This window comes from Tympanuchus pallidicinctus, unplaced genomic scaffold, assembly GCF_026119805.1.
Source record: "Tympanuchus pallidicinctus isolate F22 unplaced genomic scaffold, pur_lepc_1.0 scaffold4, whole genome shotgun sequence".
Classification (NCBI taxonomy): domain Eukaryota; kingdom Metazoa; phylum Chordata; class Aves; order Galliformes; family Phasianidae; genus Tympanuchus; species Tympanuchus pallidicinctus.
The window spans coordinates 32934691-32956641 of NW_026294758.1; the positions used below are offsets into that span (position 1 = coordinate 32934691).

At 47.5% G+C, this 21951-nt stretch overlaps 1 protein-coding gene across 3 annotated transcripts in view; it reads left to right on the forward strand.

The window, feature by feature from the left end:
- Positions 1 to 4919: 4919 nt before the first annotated feature.
- Positions 4920 to 21951, forward strand: part of PTCH1 (patched 1) — a 66425-nt gene continuing 49393 nt past the window's right edge. For 2 of the 3 annotated variants that reach the window (XM_052701139.1, XM_052701140.1), the window contains exons 1-2: positions 4920 to 5185; positions 6052 to 6244. In XM_052701139.1, coding sequence (XP_052557099.1) covers positions 4982 to 5185; positions 6052 to 6244 — 397 coding nt within the window. In that variant the 5' untranslated portion in view covers positions 4920 to 4981. Of the gene's footprint in view, positions 5186 to 6051; positions 6245 to 6563; positions 6677 to 21951 lie in introns of those variants that run through there. The other variant, XM_052701141.1, reaches the window with a different exon arrangement.

Sequence of the window (21951 nt, forward strand, 5' to 3'; positions counted from 1 at the left end):
GGCCACGGCAGGGCGGTGCCTAGGTGCGCGGAGGCCGCCGCGGCAGGGCCCGGGGCTGGGCGAGGACGGGAGGGGCCTCGTGGGGCCGCGAGCTGTGGAGTTCGTTGCGGGGCCCGGCCGCGGTCGCGGCTCTTGCAGTGGGGAAGCTCCGGATTGTGTGCAAGGGGAGTGCTGCCGGCGGGTCGTGGTCCTGCGAGGACTTCCCGCAGTCTTGCGGAGGTCTATGAGCGGGCACCGGTGTATGCATCTCGGCACCTGCGTGATCCGGGACAGCTGGACTGCAGTGCGGGGAGAGGAAGGGACGGGGTCCTGAAGAGCACTTGGGACTCGCGAGGATGGAGCGCGGAGCTATGCCCCGATCTCTGCAGCGCGGTGTCCGTGGTCAGGGGGTGCTGACGGCAGCACGGGTTGTACAGGAAAGGTGCGGCCATCGCTTCTCAGTGGCAGCAGTAAGGTGCGATTGAGATACGTGCGGCATCCTCTGGCGAAGGAGCGCTGAAAAGAGATGAGTTCAGATCAGCTAAAATAGGCTGAATGCCGATTATAGAGCCTTCAGCCTCCAGTTCCAGCGAAGCGCTGCGACTCCCGCGCAGTGCAACGCCAGCTCTCGCTGTCCTGGCAGCGCGCGATGGAGCAGCGCTGCGGCACCGCTCCTCCTGACCGCCCGCCGGGACCGAGCGGGGGCGGCATGGGGATAGGGAGAGGGGCGGGGGAACGGGGCCAGCCCGAGGCCGCGGGGCGGTGTCAGGTCCGTGTCCGGAGCACTGCGGGTTCCGACGGCTCCTGGCAGACCGAGGGCCTCCGACAGCGACCGGAGAGGTGTGTCCTGGTCCTGGCCTGGAGTTACTACGGGGTGGGCTATGCACTGATGCTCTGGCAGGAGGGGAACTGGTACTGCTGAGAAGCACTGAGGAGGGGATGGAGGAGGAGGAATCCTTTGAAATCTTCACTTTCAAGAGCCGGGACATAAAGAACCGGCAGCCGACTCGGAATTAAAATGTCTCGGGCTCCACTGTTTCTGTCCCCGTTTCACACGCGCACGTACACACATCCACGCACTCACACACGTACACCTTTTATTTTCTCCTGCCTTTGCCACAGTGTATAAAGCCCTATTGAGACATGTAGGCGTGATGTGTAAACCGGATTAGCAGTATGAAAGAAAGGCACACAATGAGCAGGGATTGTTTTACTTTCTTTTCATTTCTCACGCCTATATCTCTAATAAATTTGTTGCTCCAGCAGTGGGTCAAAAAGATCGTGTCACTCGGCTTTTTTCCTGCAGGATCGAATGGCAGAGATCATGGCAATGCGTGCCCTGCCTCCTGCCAGGGTTCGGGCGGCGTCTCGACACTGCGCCTTGCGGTCCGAAACGGACAAAAACTGCTCCGCCTAACTCTCCACACGCACTGCAGCCCTGCATTAGGCAGGGCGCTGTGCCAGAGCCCGGAGCTGTTCCGAGGACAACCTGGGTTTGCAAGGCTCAGGTCCCGGGCGGAGTGGGGCGGGCTCCGGGGGCGCCTCCAGACTTGGGGGCTCCCACAGCCCCCCTCTCCTCCTGGAGGATGGAAGACCGAAGAACCCCGCAGCTGCGGAGGCACAATGCCCACGGCACTCCGCGGAGGATAACGCCCGCGCTATTGGGCCGGTGCTGCAGATCCCTCATTTGCTCCTTTGTGGCATGCAGAGCGGCTTTCCATTAAAGGAGATCAGGGGTAATTAGCCGCATTATTTTGACAAGTCGGCTTGAGCAGCGCCTTTCTTGTCGAGCTGGGGAGGGGCAATGGGGCCGCCTCGCGCCGCCGGCTCCGTCCGCGCGCGGGGCCCTTCGGGCGGCCCCGGGCTGCGGGTGGGGCGCAGGACTAAGCAGTGTCCGGCTTGCGGTGGCAGATCCGGCGCGGGGAGTCTGCTAGAGATAGAAATTACGGGGATGCCCGGTGAGGGCCGCGGGGCAGGGCCTCGTCCCAGCGTTGATTTTGTATTGAGGCAGCTAGATGCTGTGCCACAGCACTCCACGGTGGAGCATGGCGCTCCAGGTGCTGTGTCCGCAGGCGGAGGGCAGCCCTGCAAATGAGTTAAAATTAAATCAGCATGTTACCTGCTCCCAAGCTTTCGGGTTTGTTCTCACCGGCTGCAGGGAGTACAGTGTGCAGTGCTGCGGCGGAAATGAAGAGGACAAAGCCTGAACCACGAAGTGGGTAGCCCCGGTGTACACTGCTGTGTTGCCAGGTACGAGAGATCAGCCCCTACTGCCCACGTCCTTGGCTCAGCACAGGCACGGGGTGAGGACCCGCAAGATCCCTGCGGTTGCTTGAGGACACAGAGCTGTGAGTGCGGAGGGCAGTTGCACGCCGCGGGCCTCGTGCATCACAGATTTACCGTGGGGAAGGGCTTTATCGCGGGGAATGCAGCACGCAGGCATCAGCCGTGAGGCAGCCACGGCCTTGACCACCCACGTGGAGACTCTTACACTGACACTTCTTCCGCAAAGGGGAAAAAAAAAAGAAAAAGTGCAGAAACAAGGCCAATTAGATCCCTGTAGTAATTCACCTCTTGCGTATGCATAGAAAATAAAAATCCCTTCAGACCACAGGGAGCGAGGGGAGATTAAGACAGCGTCTGTTAAACTCGAGTCCCCAGGCCGGACTCCGGCGCTCGAGGTGCCCGGGGCTACTGTGGATTCGTAGCCCTGCGCTTCGCACCGCCCCTCCATCACTGCCCCTGGCCCCACAGCGAGCGGCGCAGCCGAAACTGGCGTTGAGGGCGGCCGCGGGGTCCCAAATGTGGTGTCAGCCTCCCGAGGGTGACAGTCCGCCGCCCCGGGCTGCTTCCTTCCGCGTTTGTGCGCGCATACATGCAGTGTCGGAGTGCGGGCAGCAGCTCCCCCTGGCACCACGCGGATTCTCCTCCCGGGGATCTGGAAACTGCGGGAAATGTGGGAAAAAACGGAGAGGGAGGAAGGAGAAGGGAAAGGCATCTCCTGCCGGCGGTCCCACGGATGGGATTCTTGCACAACTCTGCGGAAGGAACTCCGCACGGGCGAAATGCCCGCAGCCACCCCGATGTCTCGCTGCCGTGAAGCAGGGCAGAAGGGGCCTGAGTGGCACAGCGGGAGAAACCCTAGCGGCCAGGGCCCACCTCCACGTTTAGTGCCCAATGCCTTTTTTTGGAGGGGGGGTGGAGGGGGGGGGGGGGGGGAAAGCGAGGGGGGAAGGATTCTAACCCCCTCACTTCCCTCCGTGAGTACCAGAGGAGCGCTCCACAGCCCCGGGCCCGCCGTGGGAGGGGTGAGGGTGGCCATAGTTCATGGCTGATTCTCAATGAACAGAGACAGAGAGAAGCAGTGCCAAAAAAGTAAACAATCACTTATAGTTGGAGCAGCACTCGGCAGGACCAGGAAGGTGGCATTTTGCAGAGTTTTATACCAAAACCATTTTAAAAGTGGCTTTCCTAGGGTTTCAGTGAAAGAATGAGCCCTAAGTTAGAGCAGGCAGTTGCTGTGCAGCTCTGACTCCTGCAAGCGCTCAGTTCTCATTGTGTTTTCCTAGCTGGACGGAGAGGTTTTCTCGCAGGGAAAGACGTCTCCTCTTTAGTTTAAAGAGGAGGGAGGCAGAAGAATCTGGCACTTTCCACCGCAGCATCCACCACCCTGTCATTATTGCTGTGAGCCTGGGAATCCAGCGCAGACCTCCCAGCATTTGTTGCAGCGCGAGGCCAAGGTGCCTCTAAAAGGATTTTCTTTTAAGGGCTTTAGAAATCGTTTAATTCTACCTTCCCCCCCCCCGTTTCCCCTCTCTTATTTAAAAGAGAAAAACATATTTCTCTGAGTTGGTGGCAAGAAAGTTCTCTGCATTGGTCTGCAGCATCCTGGACCGGGAAAAAGAAAGGGGGGTGGGGGTGGGGGGGCTAGAGGGGGGGAAAGAAAAAACATTCAAGAAAAGAAAACGGAGAAAAAGGGGGGGGAGGCATTCCTTAATGGAAGTATTGCATGCAAAAGAGGCTGGATCTCTTTAAGGCTCCCCCTGAAGCTGGAGATGCACACACAAGAGTTGCCTGCCTGGGTGGTCTCTCTACTTTGGTGAGCTGTTGCTAAGCAGCTAATAATAGTCATGTTTGCTGAGTAATTTCTGCCCTTCCCGAGCCAATCGCCTCGCAGAAACCCAAGCCATCTGACAGCCCCAGGGGCGGGCTCTCCGCTCTTTTTTTTTCTCCCTCTCCCTCTCTCGCTCTCTCTCTCCTCTCTTACTCCCCCCCCTTCCACCCCTCCTCCTCTTTATCCAAATGGAGAGAGTTCTTTTTTTCTTCTTCATCTCATCTCTGGAGCCGAGGGGCTGCAGCTCGTCGCTGCCGCACACACGCCGGGGGAGAGCACCAGGCAGCCGCCCGCCCGCCGCCGCGGCGGGGTCGAGCACGGAGCGCGGCGGGCCCGGCGGCCCGCGAGGAGCTGCCCGCCGCTGAGGCAGGATGGTGCGGCGCGGCCGGGCAGCGCAGCAGCAGCAGCAGCAGCAGCCGGGGCCCGCCGTGCCGCCGCCGCGCCACCAACGCTGAGCGCCGCCGCGGACAGCGGCTTCCCGGAGGCAGCGGCGGCCTCAGCAGAAGGAGAAAGGAGGAGGAGGAGGAGGCGATTTCCACGGGAGCAGAGGACAGCGCCGCCGCAGCCGGGGGGCGCCGGGGGTCGCGCCCGCTGGGCGCGGGAAGCGGCCGCCGTCACCTCGGGGTGCGATGTGGCAATGGGAGGCGCGGGGAGCGACTCGGCCGGAGCGGCCGCGGCGGCAGCCGCCGCCCCGCGCCCCGCGTGAGGCGGCCGCGCCGCAACAGCCTCCGCAGCCCCCGCAGCAGCAGCCCGCGGCCCGCAGCGCCGCCAGCCCCCCGCGCCCCCGTCGCGCTCCGCCGCGCCCCACGGGCCACCGGCGCTCCCCCGGACCCGCGGGCCCCGCCGCGGCCGCAGCTCGCTTGTCCCGCCCGCAGCGGCGGCGGCAACATGGCCTCGGCCGCTGACGCCTCGGAGCCAGAGAGCGGCAGCAGCACCGCGGGCGGCGGCGGCCACCCCGTTCGGGCGGCGAGGAGTGCCGGCGGCCGGCGGCGGCGGAGCGGAGGGACCCGGCGCGCCGCGGCGCACGACCGGGAGTATCTGCAACGGCCGAGCTACTGCGACGCGGCGTTCGCCCTGGAGCAGATCGCAAAGGTGCATTCACTCTCTCCCTCTTTTTCCGGAGCTCGGCGCTGCGTTTGGCGGCGGGGGAGGGGGTGGTGTGTTTTCTCGCGGGGGTGGAAGGAGGAGATGGGAGCGCAGCGGCCACCAATAAAATGCTGGGAAAAAAGAGAGGGACGGCTGTGACTCTTCAGTGCGGGAGAGAGTGCCCTCCTTTCCCCCGTCCCGGCGTGGCTGCACCGGGCGGCCCCCCACGGCCGTGCTGCTTTTTCCCTTCCGCTCCATCTCTGCGGTTCGCTACCGCCGTCTCCGGGTCGAGAGCTGTCTGCTGGCCCCTAGCACAGCCGTTTTTTGGGGGGCCGAAGCACGACTGCCCCGCAGTGGGGTCCCCGAGCGGAGGCAGCCCGTGCCGATCTCTCCCTGCGGGCGGGGGCTCCCATCGCCACAGCCGGCCGGCCTCAGCTGCGCGCACGGGGCGCGGATTCGGGGCGCTGCGTTCCGGGAGCAGCTCGCCGGGTTTTGTACGGAGGGAAATGGAAAAATAAACCCATGTGGCTGCCCTCTTCCGTTCACAAACCCCGTAATGCGCGGATGGTCGCTCCGCTCCCTAACAGCTCGCACTGCGGCTGCATGCACTGGCAGCGAACCGTTCCTGATCCCGTGGCATTGCCCACCACGTGGGTCCCGGAGCGCGGCTCAGGCCGGCGGAAAGCAGCTTTGGGTGCAACTGCGCGGCGCTGCCCTCGGCACCCCGCGCCGAGCCTCCAGCGGTGACTCCGCAGGGCAAGGGGCTTGCACGCCCCACGGCAGAGCCAGTCAGGGCCGCGGGGCGAAAGCTAAGGGCCTAGGGGCCCCTGCCCGTGGGGTCCATCGCTGACTGAACCGCGCTTGCCTTGCAGGGGAGAGCTACCGGGAGGAGAGCGCCGCTGTGGCTGCGGGCGAAGTTTCAGAGACTGCTCTTTAACCTGGGCTGCTACATTCAGAAAAACTGCGGCAAGTTCCTGGTGGTCGGCCTGCTGATATTCGGCGCGTTCGCGGTGGGACTACGGGCGGCCAACCTGGAGACCAACGTGGAGGAGCTGTGGGTAGAAGGTGAGTGCGGGGCCCCCATCCCTCCCCGGCCCGAACCTTCCCACCGCCGTGCGCGGGGCTGAAGGCTGAGCGGGTAGCGCGCGAGCCGAGGGCGGAGTGCGTCGGCCCCGGGCGGCGCGTACCACTTCCCCGCACGCTGCGGGGGGAGAGTGGGAGGCGGGCCGCTCCCGTCGTGCGGGTGGGCAGCGGGACGGGGAGCCGCGCGGAGGGCTGCGGGTTTCCTTTGCGTGCAGCAGCGCGGCGAACGCCAGCGCTGCCGCCTTCTCGCGGGGGAGAGAGGGTCCGCGCCGGCGTCGGCGCCCCTCCGCCATCTTGGAAGTGCGTGCGCCCGGGGCGGGGGGAGGGGTCGGATTCGAGGAGCGCGGCGCGGGCGGCTGTGTGTGGTCCGGAGCTTGGACGGCGTTCAGCCGTGGGGGGAGCGGCTGTCTCAAGGTAAAACAAAACAAAACAAAAAAAAACCCAGCAAAACTACAAGTAGAAAGGAAAAAAAATATATTAAAGGCAGACTGCCGAAGTGACGCTGCCTTCAGGCACATCTCCGCGGTCCCGGTTCGGTGACCCTTGTCAGGACGTGAAGCCTTGGTGACCCGTGCCGAGGCCGGCCCCGCGCTGCCGTGTCTCCTTTCGGGGGAATGCTGTTGACTTAGCATCAGGTTCCTGCCGGCCGGTCTGAGGTAACGGCAGCCGGAGCCCGCTGGCTGCGGCGGCTGCGCTGGGTCTGTGTAAAAATCGCTCGCAGCGGAATTTGGCTTATAAAAGTTAATGAGAAGAGCTGCATAAATAATCGTTACTAAACAGTGCTCTGTGTGTGTAGAAGAGCCCTGTGCTGAGCCAAACACAGCCAAGCGCTGTTTTGGAAGTGGTCTGTGTAGCCTGTGGATGAATGATGGTGTGCAGTGCCAGGCTCTATCCCTGACCTGACAACCACGGTGGGGCCAGACCCAAGTTCATGGGCAGTGAACCCACAGCCAGTTTTCTATTATGGAAATGGTGTATAGCTGACGGAACTTCTTTTTGGTAGAAAAGCATGGTGAGACTGCTGCTCTGAGCAATGGCAACAGCAGGCACTGCCAGAGCCTCTCTTGCACACTTAGGGGTTGTCCTAGTCGCTAGGTCCCGCAAGCTCCCATTACATTGCAAACAACTTTTTTTGGTTAATTTTTATTTGGTCATGTTCTTTCCGCCTCTGCTTTCATTGAAGTGTTTGGTAGATACTACTTGATCACAGTCCCATCCACTGTGCTTTGTTGTGGTATGCTGTGGGTTCCCACATAGTCCCATCTTAATGCCACTTGCTTTTCCCAGTAGTTTAGTAGCAAGAAACTGCTTGCTGGCAGCACCTACAGGACTGGTCCAGCAGCAAAAGTGCAGTTGTCAACGAAGAAATACGTTCTCTATAATAGCCACTTAATTCAGCTAGTGCACTGGTGTCTTCATTATTTTCAGGGTTGGGAGAAGGGAGTCCCTTGTAAATAAATAAATAAGTAAGTAAAAATGAGCTGAAATTTATTTCTGAATTTCTTATGGCCGAAGTGAACTCATTAGGCAGCTGGTTGTACAAAATTGACCTGTGTAATTTGAGTTCAGTTTTCATGTGAGAAATAATGTAATATTAAAACTTAAATAAAGTTTAGAAACTTACTACTTACTTAATTTCTCAACTGCACAAAAAGGCAAGCTTATTACAATTGACATTATTCATTCTGCATTTAATTTAGCTTACAAGCTTCCTGTTCTAGCACTGTGACTGCCAACACGAGAAGTCTTGCTAAGCTGTGGAGGTTCTATAACTGTTCTGGTCATGAACAAGGGTATTACACAAATAAACCTAATGAGTAGCAATTAAATGTTTAGACACAGAAACTGCAGGCAGAAGTATGTAGTCAGAATTTGAAATGGGAAAGGTACAGAGAGAGTGGTATGGAAAACGCTCTTCTTCCATTGAAGGATTGGAGAGCAATGACTGAACTCACTTTTCTGAGCTCAGGACGCGCAGTCCTCACACCTTGAGCTTGTAGTTGTGTTACTCCCCCTTGAAGTTATTGTACTAAGGCAGCTCTTAGATCAGTTTTTCTTTTAATGGAAGCAGTGGCTTAACTGCACTTTTAACTAAAAATAGCGACCTCACTGTTGTCTTTACCTTTTGTTTAAAAAGAGTTTGAATGAATTGGGCAATGTTGGGCAAATGTGGTGTATTACTTGAAATACATTTCAAGTAATAATTGCAATGAAAGGAGTTTTGAATTGCTACTGAAGGTGGTTTTTTGGTTTGGTTTTTTTTTTGTTTTTTTTTTGTTTGTTTGTTTTAACAGCTATTACTGCTGAATAAATGGTCAATATTTTCGTAAAGAGGCTGATTTTATATGGTGCATTTCTGAATACCATACAGGTGGAACATAATGAGGCACTGAAGTTTGCTAGAAATAAATGTTTGCTCTAAAACTGCAACACAATTAAAAACAGGAAAGTGAAACTTGAACAAGTTTTAAGATCATCCACATTCCAAGATAAATGTTTCGTAGTCAGGGCCTGAAACTATTATGGCTGACATATTTACGTAAGTAGTTCAGAAATGCATCTTCTAGGCAAACTTTCAAATAGAGAAGAAGCATCACAGATTTCCAAAACATTATTTCTTCAGTTTTCTTGTATTAGTCTTTCAGAATTTGTGCCAACACTCTTGGCCTTCTGTGAGCTTACTGATACCAAAGTAACAGGATTTCAGATTTCCGCTGAAATTCTTTCTTGGCACTAAGTGTTACAGAGTAGCTTTATTTTATTTTGTTTTATTTTTAAAAAGTCAATCCTGCTCTGGCTGCTGTACAGAGCAGTTCATTTATTACTCTATGTCCCACAGTATGCTCTCAGTCTATGATCCTGTCTTGTAATCTGTTTTTGGCACCCTTGGTTGGGCCACATACCTTGCTCTCATTGGTAGGTCTGTCATCCCCAGTGCTGTTGTAGGATGCTCATTTTAGTTTCTTTAGCAAACAAATCCTGGACTGGCTTTTAAGTGCCAGTTCTGTTAGCTACAGTCTTTCAGGTTTGGTTGAACTGCTGTTTGTGGGTGTCCATGCATAAGGCAGTTGCAGAAACTGTTTAGCATCTTTATACATCTTACACCCTTGAGAGAACAAAAAGGGCTTTGCATTGATCTCCTTTAAGACTGAATTTTGTTTGACACAGACGTGGTTTTAGAAACATCCATTCATAACTAGGAAGTGTTCTGGATGGAAAAGAAATCATGCCCATAACTGGATATGTTTTCCGCTACCACTTTAGTAAGAACTCTCAGAGCTTGGTGTGCGAACAGCATCTGCTTCTGAAAGAAGGTAGTTTTGTAACTCCTGAGAAGATTTTGTTGAGACTGAAATTTCGCTACTGAGTATCTTGAATGACAATGATTGGAACAGCTCCAACAGGAGTGATACTTTCATGTTGTTTCTTGATACTTCAATTTATACCACCATTGACTTGGGATTTTTCTAACTTTTAAAATTCCTTTTCCTTCGTTGAAAGGTCAAAGATCATGGTGTTCTTTCCTTCCTTCTTTGCTTTCTGCAGTTTTTATTTTAAGCTGGCTGTAGCTCAGTTGAACATTTTCCCCCTAAAGTAATTTTGTGTGTGCTAGTCCTCCTTGCAAAACTAACTAAGGTCTAACATGAAGTGCCCTTTCTTCCAGCCAGTTGGAAGCAAGAGAGTGGGTGGTACAAGCAGACATAGGAAAACTGTTACAGTCTGCAGGGAAGAGGAAATGCCACAGTGGTCATGGAGAAGTTTCAGCACTGATGCTTGTGTATAGTTAAAAATAAATAAAGTGTATAGTTATTGTAAGTGAATTAGCACCAAATGTGTAGACTGATGAAAGTGAAGTTTTAAACTATGTGTAGTAGTTTTCTTTCACTCTAAAGGGGAAAATAACAAATGACTACTGTTCTGTTTGTGACTGACTTGTCTTAAAATACAGTACTCTGCACGTGGAATGTAAGAATTAGATGAAGAAGAGGGAAGTATGCAAGTGATGAAGGAACCAGCGTATTTCTGTCAGTTATCAGTTTGTTTAACCCAGCAAAACCAAATGCGGGTGGAGAAGAAAGTTATTCTTAAGTTCTGCCTAAGACATCAGTTAACTTTAGACCAGGATTATCTGGAGAAACAAAAAGGAGTAGTAGAGGAATGGATCCTTGAGTATTTGTTGTTTCAAAGAGGCAAATTTATGTGAGTGGGCTGAAGTAACGTTTGTTTTAATGTAGTAAGCAGAACTGACCCAGTCAATTGTAAGTCAGATCTTCCTTACACATGTACACTCATTTGCAGCAGCAGAGGAGTGTTGTTTAGATGTACTTGCCTTCTTGTCACTGCAGCAGTTACTTCGCTGTAAATTTAGGCAGGATTTGGTTGGCTATGTGTAAGTCTGGAGATGTGTTTCCTGTCACATAACCCAATCCTTTTGTTTCATATGAACCCATGTGACATAAGACATTGCTGATCTCTGAATTCTGTCGCATAGTGTTATATGTCAGTTAGGGTGTGTAAGGGTTCAGTGAAAGATATTTACTCAGAAATTTCCAAGTTAACTGTTTCATTTGAATTGTAGTGAGGTGGGGGTCAGCCTCTTCTCCCAGGTAAGTAGTAACAGGATGAGAGGTAGTGGCCTGGAGTCGTGCTATAGGGAAGGTTTGGAGTGAGTATTAGGAAATGTTTCTTCTCTAGAGTGATGAGGTATTGCAAGAGGCTGCCCTGGAAGTTATTGGACTCACCTTCCATGGAGGTGTTCAAAAATGGTGTGGATGTGGAACTGAGGGTCATTGCTAGAGGATGTGGTGCTGGTGGGCTGACAGTTCGACTAGATGATCTCAGAGGTCTTAATCATTAAATTTAATGGTTCTGTGATTGTACTGTATGGTTTCTCAAATGCAAAAATAGTAGCGGTGTTTCCATATGACAGTTGAAGAATAGTTGTATATGCATTTGAAGAATATGTATATGCTTTTTTGGAAGTTTACTGGCCAAAATGAAGTTGTTCTTCAATCCATACTTCTGTTTTGAAGATTAACATCAAATTCTAGTATTTAAGCTTAATATGATGCTTATGGGTAAATACAGCAGGACAGCGGGCATTATATTCCTGTGGAGTGAACTTGCTATGTTTTTGTATATTGAGTTGTGTTGAGAAAAGACATTTGAAGATTTTAATTACATGGTTGTATGATTGTTGTCTTTAAAACAACTGTTGTTGAAATAAAAATCACTGAGGCTCTCTGTCAAGTTCCATCTTGACTACACTTCCACATCACTGCTGGTACCCATTGTTGGAAGGCTTATACATCACAACCAAAAAAGAAGCTAGCTACAGTTTTTAAAATATTTTTGTCTTTGTTTTAATGAAGATATTGCACGTGGCCATTTTTGTGTCATCGAGAAGAAGGTGAAGGGAAAAATCCTGAACTCAGTGAACCCACTGACAGAAGCTAGAATGACAGAAGCTGTGCTAAGGTTTACTCAGCCCCAGGGAACTAACAGAGGGCTCTTGCTCTACCTCTTCGAGGAAGTGCGAGAGCCCTCTTCTGTAAATCTAGGAAACCACCTGGGTTGTAACTGCAAGGTCACATTGGTGCTTTCGCCTTTTGAACTTCAAAGACCTTTAATTTACTCAGGACTCTAGAAAATGCATCATTGTTATTCTTTCCAAAAGTAACAGGCTGCAGCTATTATGCCAGAATGTGCCCTGTAGATCCTTGTTTTGAAGAATCCATTCACTTCTCTGAGATTTGTATTTGAACAGTGCAGTGCCTCACCTGCACTATTCCTCACTTCCTTTCTCTTGAGCTTTGAGTGACTTCTTGCTCCCTGTCATTTTGCCGGTAATGAACAGGGTGAGAGTCATTTCTGTGGTTCTGGAGAGCTTGGTGATTTCCATGCAGAAATGTTGGAATGAAATAGAATAGTTGAAAGCCACATTATTTTCATGTTGTTCACCATGCCACTGCAGCTGAGCTGGAACAAGGGGAATGTAGGTAAGCAGTAGAGCAGGTTCAGCTTTGCTGCTGTAGCTGTGGTGCACTTCAGAGATACTGTAGAACAGAACAGAGCACTTCATTTGGGAAGGACCTACAGAGATCAAGTCCAACTACCTCAGCTCCTCAGGGCCAGCCAAAAGTTAAGGTGTGTTTTTGAAGACGTTGTCCAAATAGTGCTTGAGCACTGATGAGCCTGTTCTACTATTTGACTGTCCTCACAGTAGGCAGTTTTTTCTCAAAGCTCATCTAAACCTCTCTTGAAGTACTGGTATGGATGAATGGTTTGCTGGTCTACAACTATCTTCCATTACCTGCTAAATAGGCTGTCATTGGTTGTTTTGTTTTTTTTTTTTTTCTTTTTTTGTGGAGAACAGACCTTCCTTTCTCTTTGCTCTTCAGCAGATGCTGTGTTCAGACAGTGAAGTGAAAAAGTTATGAGTACTTAAACTTGCTTTCAGCAGAGAATGTATTAAGGGAAGATCCATCACCTCATCCTGACTCCCTTTTTTTTTTTTGTGTGTGTGTGTGTGTATGTGTGTTTTTGTTTTCTTTTTTTAGTGTGAGAAGAGTTCATCAGAGCCCTGTTACTAAACATCTGTGTACTCTACAGAAAGTAGTAATGTTAGATAGTGTGCACGTAACGGTTCTTGACCACACAACAGTTGCAAAAGCTGTTACACAAAAGTGAATGTTTCAGTTACACATAACTATTAGGAGACTCCAAAGTATGACAGCTTCCAGATGTATGAAACGACCAATCCCTTTGTTTAGATTACACACCACAGCTGATGTCTAGATTAGTGCTGGCTGGACAAAGCTATGGGAGATTTGTCTGGTTTCCACAATACCATGTTTATATTTCATTTGTATTTCTCCTTCAAAGCTGACCTCCCTGTGACCTGTTGGAGTTCTGTCCACTAGAATGCTAGTTTTAATGTGTCTGCAACTGCTTTTCTTTTGGTGCCTAACAGAATGTGTTCTTATTTTGACACTTGGACATTTATATCCCTCTTTTTAAATTTCCCTTATGCAGTGAAATACACACTTCAACCTATGATCATCCAAGTAAACTGTGCTTATAAAGTTTTCTGCCCACGGCTTGCTTGCTAAGAATATTTTGATTGGTTGAAATAGTGTTTTGGTTATAAACGTCATGGGGCTGTCCCTTGTCAGGCATTTCTCTTGTCTTAAAAGTTCAGTGTTCCAGTCTCTGCACAGTGTTACTTCTCTGCACTTATGAAGGAATGGATATACATGGTTCTTGCTACTTTTCTTGGGGTTCAACAGGAGCAGCAGTTTACAGTGCTTTACTGAAAAGTTAGTTCTTTTTGTCTATCATGCGGTTAGTTATACCAGTCATCCTCACTTACTTTCAGCTGACATCTGTCTTGTACAATGCAGGAGTTTGTATTTTGCCTGTACTTGTTAGTAATTCTACTTGGAAAAACCTGAATAAACCAGTAAAACTTTTATGGCTAAGTGGTTCTTTTATAGTAAGAAGTGTCAGGGTTCAGAAAGATAAAGGTACAAAACCTTCACTAGTACTTACTATGTGAGTTCCCGTTGTTGATTTACTGGAGTAGCAGATTCCTGAGATGGTGCCACTCCACGGAAAACTCAGCACTTTGGAGCGTGATTTCTGCATTGATAAGCAAAGTGGCCACCTTATTTTAGTGCCTTTGAAATCAAGGTCAGGAAAATGTTCTGCTCGTGTTTTGCATAATCTATTACAGCATGCCAAATAAGACTGATCAGTAGTGGGTACAAATAAGCTGTGCAGCATAGCTTATTTTTATCTACTAGTGTCGAGTTGAAATAATCGTGGCCCATTTTTCACTGCACTAAAAATACATGGAATGGAATTGCAAGGAATAACTTTGATTTCAGAATTTAAAAATATTTTTTAATTTTTCTTTTCGAGATGAACTTAGATTTTTTTTTTTTAAATAGGAAAATTTAATATCCATAAGAACAGTTTACTTGCTGTTATTTTTCTGTTTTTTCATTCAGCATCTCCTCAGTTGGTATAAACATCCATAATTTGACAGACAAATGTTTTCTGAAGTAAAAAGTCCTTCATAGGAACTGCTGACTATATATATATATATATACATATATATATATACATATATATATGCATATATATATAAATATATGTATATAAATATCTATCTATCTATCTATATATATAAAATATATGTATATATGTAAATAAATGTATATAAATATACATTTTGATGTATGGAGAATTTTAATTTTGGCTTTTTGAATGAATGTCTTGGCTTTAACTTCTGCTTGGTTTGGTGAAAGCTTAGTTATTGCAGTCCTTGAGCAAAATATATAAGAGGTAAGGGAATGAGCAGTACCATAACCAAAGTTTTTCAGCAGAGGTGCTGCTCCTTTTGAGAATTGTGCTGAATTTAATTTCAGCTTTAAATGTACAAGTAATCATTGTATATTTAAAGCATGTGTGTAGAGCTTATGAGCAAGAAAAAGCTAGTATTTTTAAGGTATGTGTGCAGTGTTTTACATGCATGTACCTGAAGCTGGAACTCAGCCCTTAAGCTGTAATAGAGTTTTCATTTACTAACAGTAAGATAAATTAAAAGAAACAACCTTCTCTTGTTTACCTGTCTGATGCATTTCTGCTTTTCAGTCAGTTAAGTGCAACAAGCTAGAAATGATCAGTATTAAGTCAAGTTGTATGATTTTTTTTTCACCCCCCTTAAATCATTGCTTAAGGGTTTCTGGCCCCTAGCTCAGGAATTCTGCCCAAAAATGCCAGATGTATTACACAGTCAAGGATTGCAATGTAAATAGTGTACCGTGCCATGAGAGCAGGGTGGTCGTCCTCCTAGTTTAAAAAAAAAAAAAAAAAAAAAAAAAAAAAAAAAAAAAAAAAAAGGAAAAAAAAACCGTGTTATTTGTGTTTTTGACCGCACAGCCAGTATTTTGAGCTGGAAGAGTGCTGATAAATTAGTGCTTTGGATTGGCAGATGCTATAACAACTAGAACTGAGATACTAGAAAGCAAGATGTGGCCTTGGCTGAGGCTGCTTAACTTAGTCAAACAGACATGTCGTAAGTAAAATAGTAAAGTAAAGGCTATTGCTGACAGGCAGAACTCTTACCATGTTGTGAAGAGCAGTCTTTTACATGTGGGAGGAACATGGGCAAAGAATGGGAAGTAGGAAAGGCAGAGACATAATTGTCTTTTTGACTTCATGCTGTGTAATGTAAAGACTGGATATGTTGCTGCACCTTTTGAGTATAAATGTTGTGAAACTGTTCTTATTTTTATTTAAATGGCCTTTGCTCTATATTACCAGAGTGCTTACCTCCTTTGGGTGCAGTAGTGGATATCAGAGGTTTACTTCAATATTTTTCCATTTTTTTAAACTTGAATAGATCATTTCATAACATTTAAAATATAGTTGAAAGAAGGTTCCACAAAGCTGACCTTAAAGGAAATTGCCAAGAGTGATTCAGTAATCAGATTTACATTTGGGTTATCTGACAAACCTGTCGAGTCGCTGTAGCTCCCTTGGGCGTGTGCTGAGAGGAAAGGGATTATAGGACCTTATTTTTATGTGATAAATCGTATTTGAATAGCTACAGGAATGTAGTCCCAATACAGATCACAGTGTAATGTGTTCAGTAAGATACCCAGAAGAAAAATAAGGCCTTAGGAGCTCATTTAAACCTATCCCTTTCCACTGATGGAATGATAGCATAAAATAACTTCTACCCATTTCAACTTCATTTTTCTTTATAAGTTACCTTTCTATAATGGTAGGAAATCCTACAGATACTTTAAAGCAAATACTTTCTTGTAGTAGTTTTCCTGTAGAGCGTTTCTTATGTGTCTTGTTTGCTGCTCCACATGGGCCTGATTCTGATTTCATTTACACCAACCTTATTCTGCTGGTTTCTCAGAGAGCAGTTGTGCCTCATGCTCAGAGAAGAAGCCTTAGCTGCTTTGAAGATGATTCTGTTTAAATGGTAGATAATAGAAAACACGATATTCTAGGGGAAATTAGTAAGATCATCAAACAAAACTAAAACATGTTTAATGTGACTTCCAGCTAAATAAAAGCTATCAACCTGAGAGAACTGTGATTAGGAGTAAACATCTATTAACTGCTCTTTCTAGAGATTTGGGGAAATAGGATGACCTTTTTATTCTTTTTTCTTTTTTCTCTTTTTTTTTTTTTTTTTTTTTTTTTTAATAGGCTACAGTTTCACATGGCTTGCAATAGAAATCTTTCTCCCTTTTTGTTTCCCACACCAATTGATTTATCATTTTGCTTGCAAGCAGACTTAGAATGTTAGGGCAGGAACACACTCACTTTTTTCTCGTAACTTTTTTGTTGCGGACCGAAACCAGTTGACTTGAATAAATTTTTCTGTGGTCTGAATGAGGCCAGCAACGTGGAAAAATCTTGCCATTCAGAGCCGTCTGAATGTACATTTCAGCCACACAGTAAGCTGTATTGGTAGGCAGTGGACTGCTAAATACAACCATTTTTCGCAGCAGAGAGTTAGACAGGTGATTAGCATAATTAGCACAGAGTAGGCTATACATATGGTAATGTTAAGTGTGTAAATGCCAGCTGCGGTGTAAAATTTATGTCAGGGGTCGACAGGGCTGTGCGAAAGTATTGTGTTACAGCTGCAGGTCAAAGCCTCCATTGCTTTACCCCCTTTTCTCTTGTTGGTGAATGCACTAAACAGAAGAGAAAGACAGACAGAAATATAACAGATAAGGCTTTGATTGAACAGCCTGGTTCTGTGCAAGAGAGGCTGCTCCTTTAAAAAAAAAAAAAGAAAAAAAGAAAAAAAAAACCACCACCAAAAAAAACCCTACACACACACACGCAAAACAAAAGTGCCCCTCTTTCATTATAGATTTTATTTTGCATCATGCAGGCTACAGATGTGTTCCTGTCTTTGAGCAGTGTCATTATGATGGGGGGAGGGGAACTGTTTAGGGGGAGGTAAAAAGCTGGTAATTATTATTTAAGGATCAAATACAAACAAAAAACTTTAATTCTGCTTCTCTTTTCTGCATTCCATCCCACAATTTCTTTTTTTTTTTTTTTTTTTTTTTTTTGTCTCTGTTATGTACTGCACTTTGGAGGCTAGGAATTTAAATAGTCCTGAAGGTGACAGCCTTATGTGTAATAAAATCTCAACAGTGCAACAATCTTTAAGCTGAATGACTGGGTTTAGACTAAGTGCCAGCAGTTCCTCTGTGGTTTTGTGTGTGGGTTGCTACACTTATTCCCCAGGTTCCTCCCACCTCCTAAACCACTGAATTCTTTTTAAATTAAAAATGACTAGTGCAGTTTTCTTGTTTTAAAGGAGTGATGAAATCTATACATCTGATGGGGAAATCTGTAAATCTCTGTTGCTGTAAAATCTTCATTCATGTATTTCAGATTTGCATTTTTTTTTTCCTTTGTATTTTTCGTAGTCATCTACAAGAAGTGGTGGTGTTGACAGAATATAGTTCACACCATACTGACCTTATGATGAAACTTCCTCACAGCTGCAGGGGGTCCTTATGAATCAACCCCTAATCCAACTAATCCTGATCGCAACAAAATCATGAAAGTGGCTCCCAGTGATGTGTGTTTCCCTGCACAGATGCAGAGAGCAAGAACAGTGCTGGAAATAAATCAGTCCTGCATGATGTTCCTGCAAGGCTAGGGGAGCCTGTGTGTGAAGCTGGGGGTGTCCATTGTGCTCAACCCGTTGTGGCCTCAAGTGGAAGCTGGTGAAAGGGGGGCTTGGCGCTGGCCCTGTAGGGCCAGAGTAGTGTGGGGTGCCCAGGGGTGATGTCAGCTCTGCAGAAGGTGGGAGGAGAGAGCTGGGGTTAATGTTATGCAACACACTGAATGCACTGGTGGAAAGCAAACGCTGTGAGCGCTGGCATTGTCTCTGAGTGAGCTTTGGAGGGTCTTGACTCAATACATAGAATTCAGTCTCATCTGTATTTCGTCTATACGCGCAGTGAGTACAGCAGGGGCATTTCTACTCCTTTTCCAGAAGATTCAAACAATTCTGCTTCTAACAGGAGAATATAACATTTTGTAAAGTGAAATGTCTGATAATGAAGTAGAGTTGTCTGAGTGATCAGACTGGCCAGAAGCGTTTAAAAAAAAAATAAAATCATTTTGTGGGATGTTTGTTTGTTTCTTTACCTTTCTTTCTCATTCTCTTCTGTTTTAAAATGGATTTGGTCACACTCTCATTGTGTCTGACTGGAATCTCTGATTGCATCCTGTGCAAAATCAAATGTGCGCATTACTCCGTGGTGTGAATAGCAAGCAAACTATAAAAAATGAGCCTCCTGACAGATGCAATACTGTCTTGGGAGCTGGTGGCCAGTAAGAAATATCGAGATGGAGGGAGCAATGACAGGCAGCAGGTTTGGTGCTTTGGGGGAGTGCTGACCTGACCTGATTGTGTCCAACAGTGAGAGCAGTTCTGCTTCAGTGCAAAGCCATTCAGAAGGAAGCTGCTTAGGCGACAACAGATGGTACAGGAAGCAGCTGGTAGGGAATACTTGAAAGAAACTGTACCCAGTTTCATAACATGTTCATTCCTTTCATTTCTCTTTTTTTTTTTCTTCTTTTTTTTTTTTCTTTCCCCTGAAAGCGTTATTTAGGAACTGGTAATTCCAGAAAAGTTATGGATGAAGTTTCTCTTTTCTGTTTGGTGTTCCTCTAAAAATTTTCATTAGAACTTTGTGCTCCTCTGTGTACAGATGAAATTTGTGCTATCCCAGGAGTACAGATGAAAAGACTTTAAAATGCTGCTTTTAACCATGCAGGAAAACAATTACATATTTGAGGAAAGGGCACTCAGAGGTTAAATGAAAAGCTGGGCCTAGAGGAAAGCTGACTGCTGTGGAACAACACAGCAAATGGTTGTTAACGTATTACCCAGCAGAATCTTGTACCCAAGTTAAAGTAACTTAAGTCAGTTATTTTCAGCTGTTTTAAAATCTTAGGTTTAGATCTTGAAGCCCCTTCTCAGATGAAAGTGACTAAATTTCCAGTTCAGTATGTGTGAGGATTTGGGCCTTCTGTTAAGCATGTACAAATGTTTGTTAACACTGAAAAGTAAAACTTAAGTTTTGCTCATCAGAGAACTTAAACTGTTACAGGATCGTAAATTATTAGAGTTGCTGCAGTCTCTGTTATCTGCCTATCCCACCCATGAACTATCTCAGAATCACAGAATGGCCAGGGCTGGAAGGGACCTCAAGGATTGTGAATCTCCAACCCCTCTGCCACATGCAGGGCCACCAAACTCCTCATTTAATACTAGACCAGGCTGCCCAGGGCCCCATTCAGTCTGGCCTTGAACACCTTCAGGGACTGAGCACCCACAGCCTCTCTGGGCAGCCTGTTCCAGCACCTCACCACTCTCTCTGTAGAGAACTTCCCCCTGACATCCAACCTAAATCTTCCCTCACTCAACTTAAAACCATTTCCCCTTGTCCTGCAGTTAATCAACCTTTTCAATGGGTTGATTCCCCTCCTGTGTACTGAAAGGCTGCAATGAGGTCACCCCGCAGCCTTCTTTTCTCCAGGCTGAACAAGCCCAGCTCCCTCAGCCTGTCTTTGTTGGGGAGATGCTCCAGTCCCCTGATCATCTTTGTGGCCTTCATCTGGACCTTCTCCAACAGCTCTCTGTCTTTCTTGTACTGGGGGCTCCAGACCTGGACACAATGCTCCAAATGGTCCTCACAAGAGCAGAGTAGAGGGGGGCAATCACCTCCTTGTTCCTTCTGGCCACCTCTCTTCTGATGGAGCCCAGGATACCATTTGCTTTCTGAGCTGCTAGAGCACACTGCTGGCTCATGTTAAGTTTTTTATCTATCAAAATCCCCAGGTCCTTCTTCGCATGGCTGTTCTCAAGGACCACTCCTTCCAGTCTGTATGGATGCCTGGGGTTTGTCTGGCTCAAGTGCAAAACTTTGCACTTCGTAATGTTGAACCTCATCAGGTTCACCTGAGCCCACCTTTCCAACCTGTTGAGATCCCTCTGAATGACATCCCTTCCTTCTACTGTGTCAACCCCACCACTCAGCTTGGTGTCGTCAGCAAACTTGCTGAGGGTGCACTTGATTCCGTCATCGATGTCATTGATAAAGATGTTAAAGAGCACTGGTCCAAGGACAGATGCCTAGGGGACACCACTTGTTACCAGCCTCTCCGTTGACATAGAGCCATTGATGACCACCCTCTGTCTGTGGCCTTTCAACCAATTTCTTATCCATTGAGTGACCCACCATCAAATCCACATCTCTCCAATTTGGAGATAAGGAAGGAGTTGGTGTCTGTGTCAGAGGCCTTGCTCAAGTCCAGGTAAGTGACATTGGTCGACTTCCCCTTGTCCACCAATGCCATCACTCCATCATAGAAGGCCACCAGATTGGTCAAGCATGACCTTCCCTTGGTGAAGCCGTGCTGGCTGTCTCGGATCACACGCTCACTCCTCATGTGATCAAGCATGTTGTCCAGGAGGATCTGTTCCATGATCTTCCCAGGCACAGAGGTGAGACTCACCGGCCTGTAGCTCCCACGGTCCTCCTTGCTCCCTTTCTTGTAAATGAGAGTGACATGATCCTTCCTCCAGTTACCCAGGACCTCACCTGACAGCCACAACTTTTCAAATATGATGGAGAGTGGCTCAGTAACCACCTCAGCCAGCTCTTTCAGAACCCTGGGAGGACGCCATCCGGCCCCATGAACTTGTACACATTCAGTCTCATGAGGTGGTCTCGCACCTGCTCTGCCCTCACAGTGGGGGGGATTTACCACTCTGGTTTCCACCTATAGGTTTAGGAATGCAGGTCTCAGAGACATGAGAAGTACTGGAATCCTGGCCGCCAGTGAAGACTGAGGCAATAAACTCATTCAGTACCTCAGTCTTCTCTCCATCCATTGAAGCCAGTTCTCCTTTTACATTTACCAAAGGAGGCACACTCACTTTGACCTGTTTGTTCTGGCCAGTGTACCTGTCTCCTTGATTTTTAGGAAGTAGCAGAATCTGTGGTCCCTTATTCCTCTGATACTTCACCCAGAAAATTCTATTATTGGTCTTCTCCACCAAAACCTGTGGCTCAGCTCTGACCTGAAGGAGCTATGCCTTTGGAAGAAAGGACTGTCAAATTGTCAACAATCTGTGGTCACTGTTGTTCCCGGCTTGATTAGAACCAGTGACCCAGAGGTGAGCTGCTCATATCCTGTTACCAAGGACATGTGTCACTGTGCAGTAAGCAGCTACTGCATTTTATATTTAATTGGAAAGTTTGTACCGATTTTCTCTGCTTTGTATATTCTTGTACATTTCAAAGCTTCTACTATCTTTTTTTTTTTTTTTCAGATTGTACTGTTGAACTTGTTTGGTTTTTTTTTTTTTTTATTATTATGTTTTGTAATGTCTCAACCCTGAGAGATGCCAACCCAAAAGTGCACCAGCACATCAATAATTCTTCAGTGATCTGTGTATTTTACCTCATCAGAAATAATGTAAATATACATTCTACCTATGGCTGATACAAATGCATGCATGTAGAATAATCTTTATGTAATTTTTACAAAGAAAACATTTTAGCCTCTAAAATTGGAGTAAGTTTTCCACTGCAGTCTACAGCAGCTGTTGCTGGGCT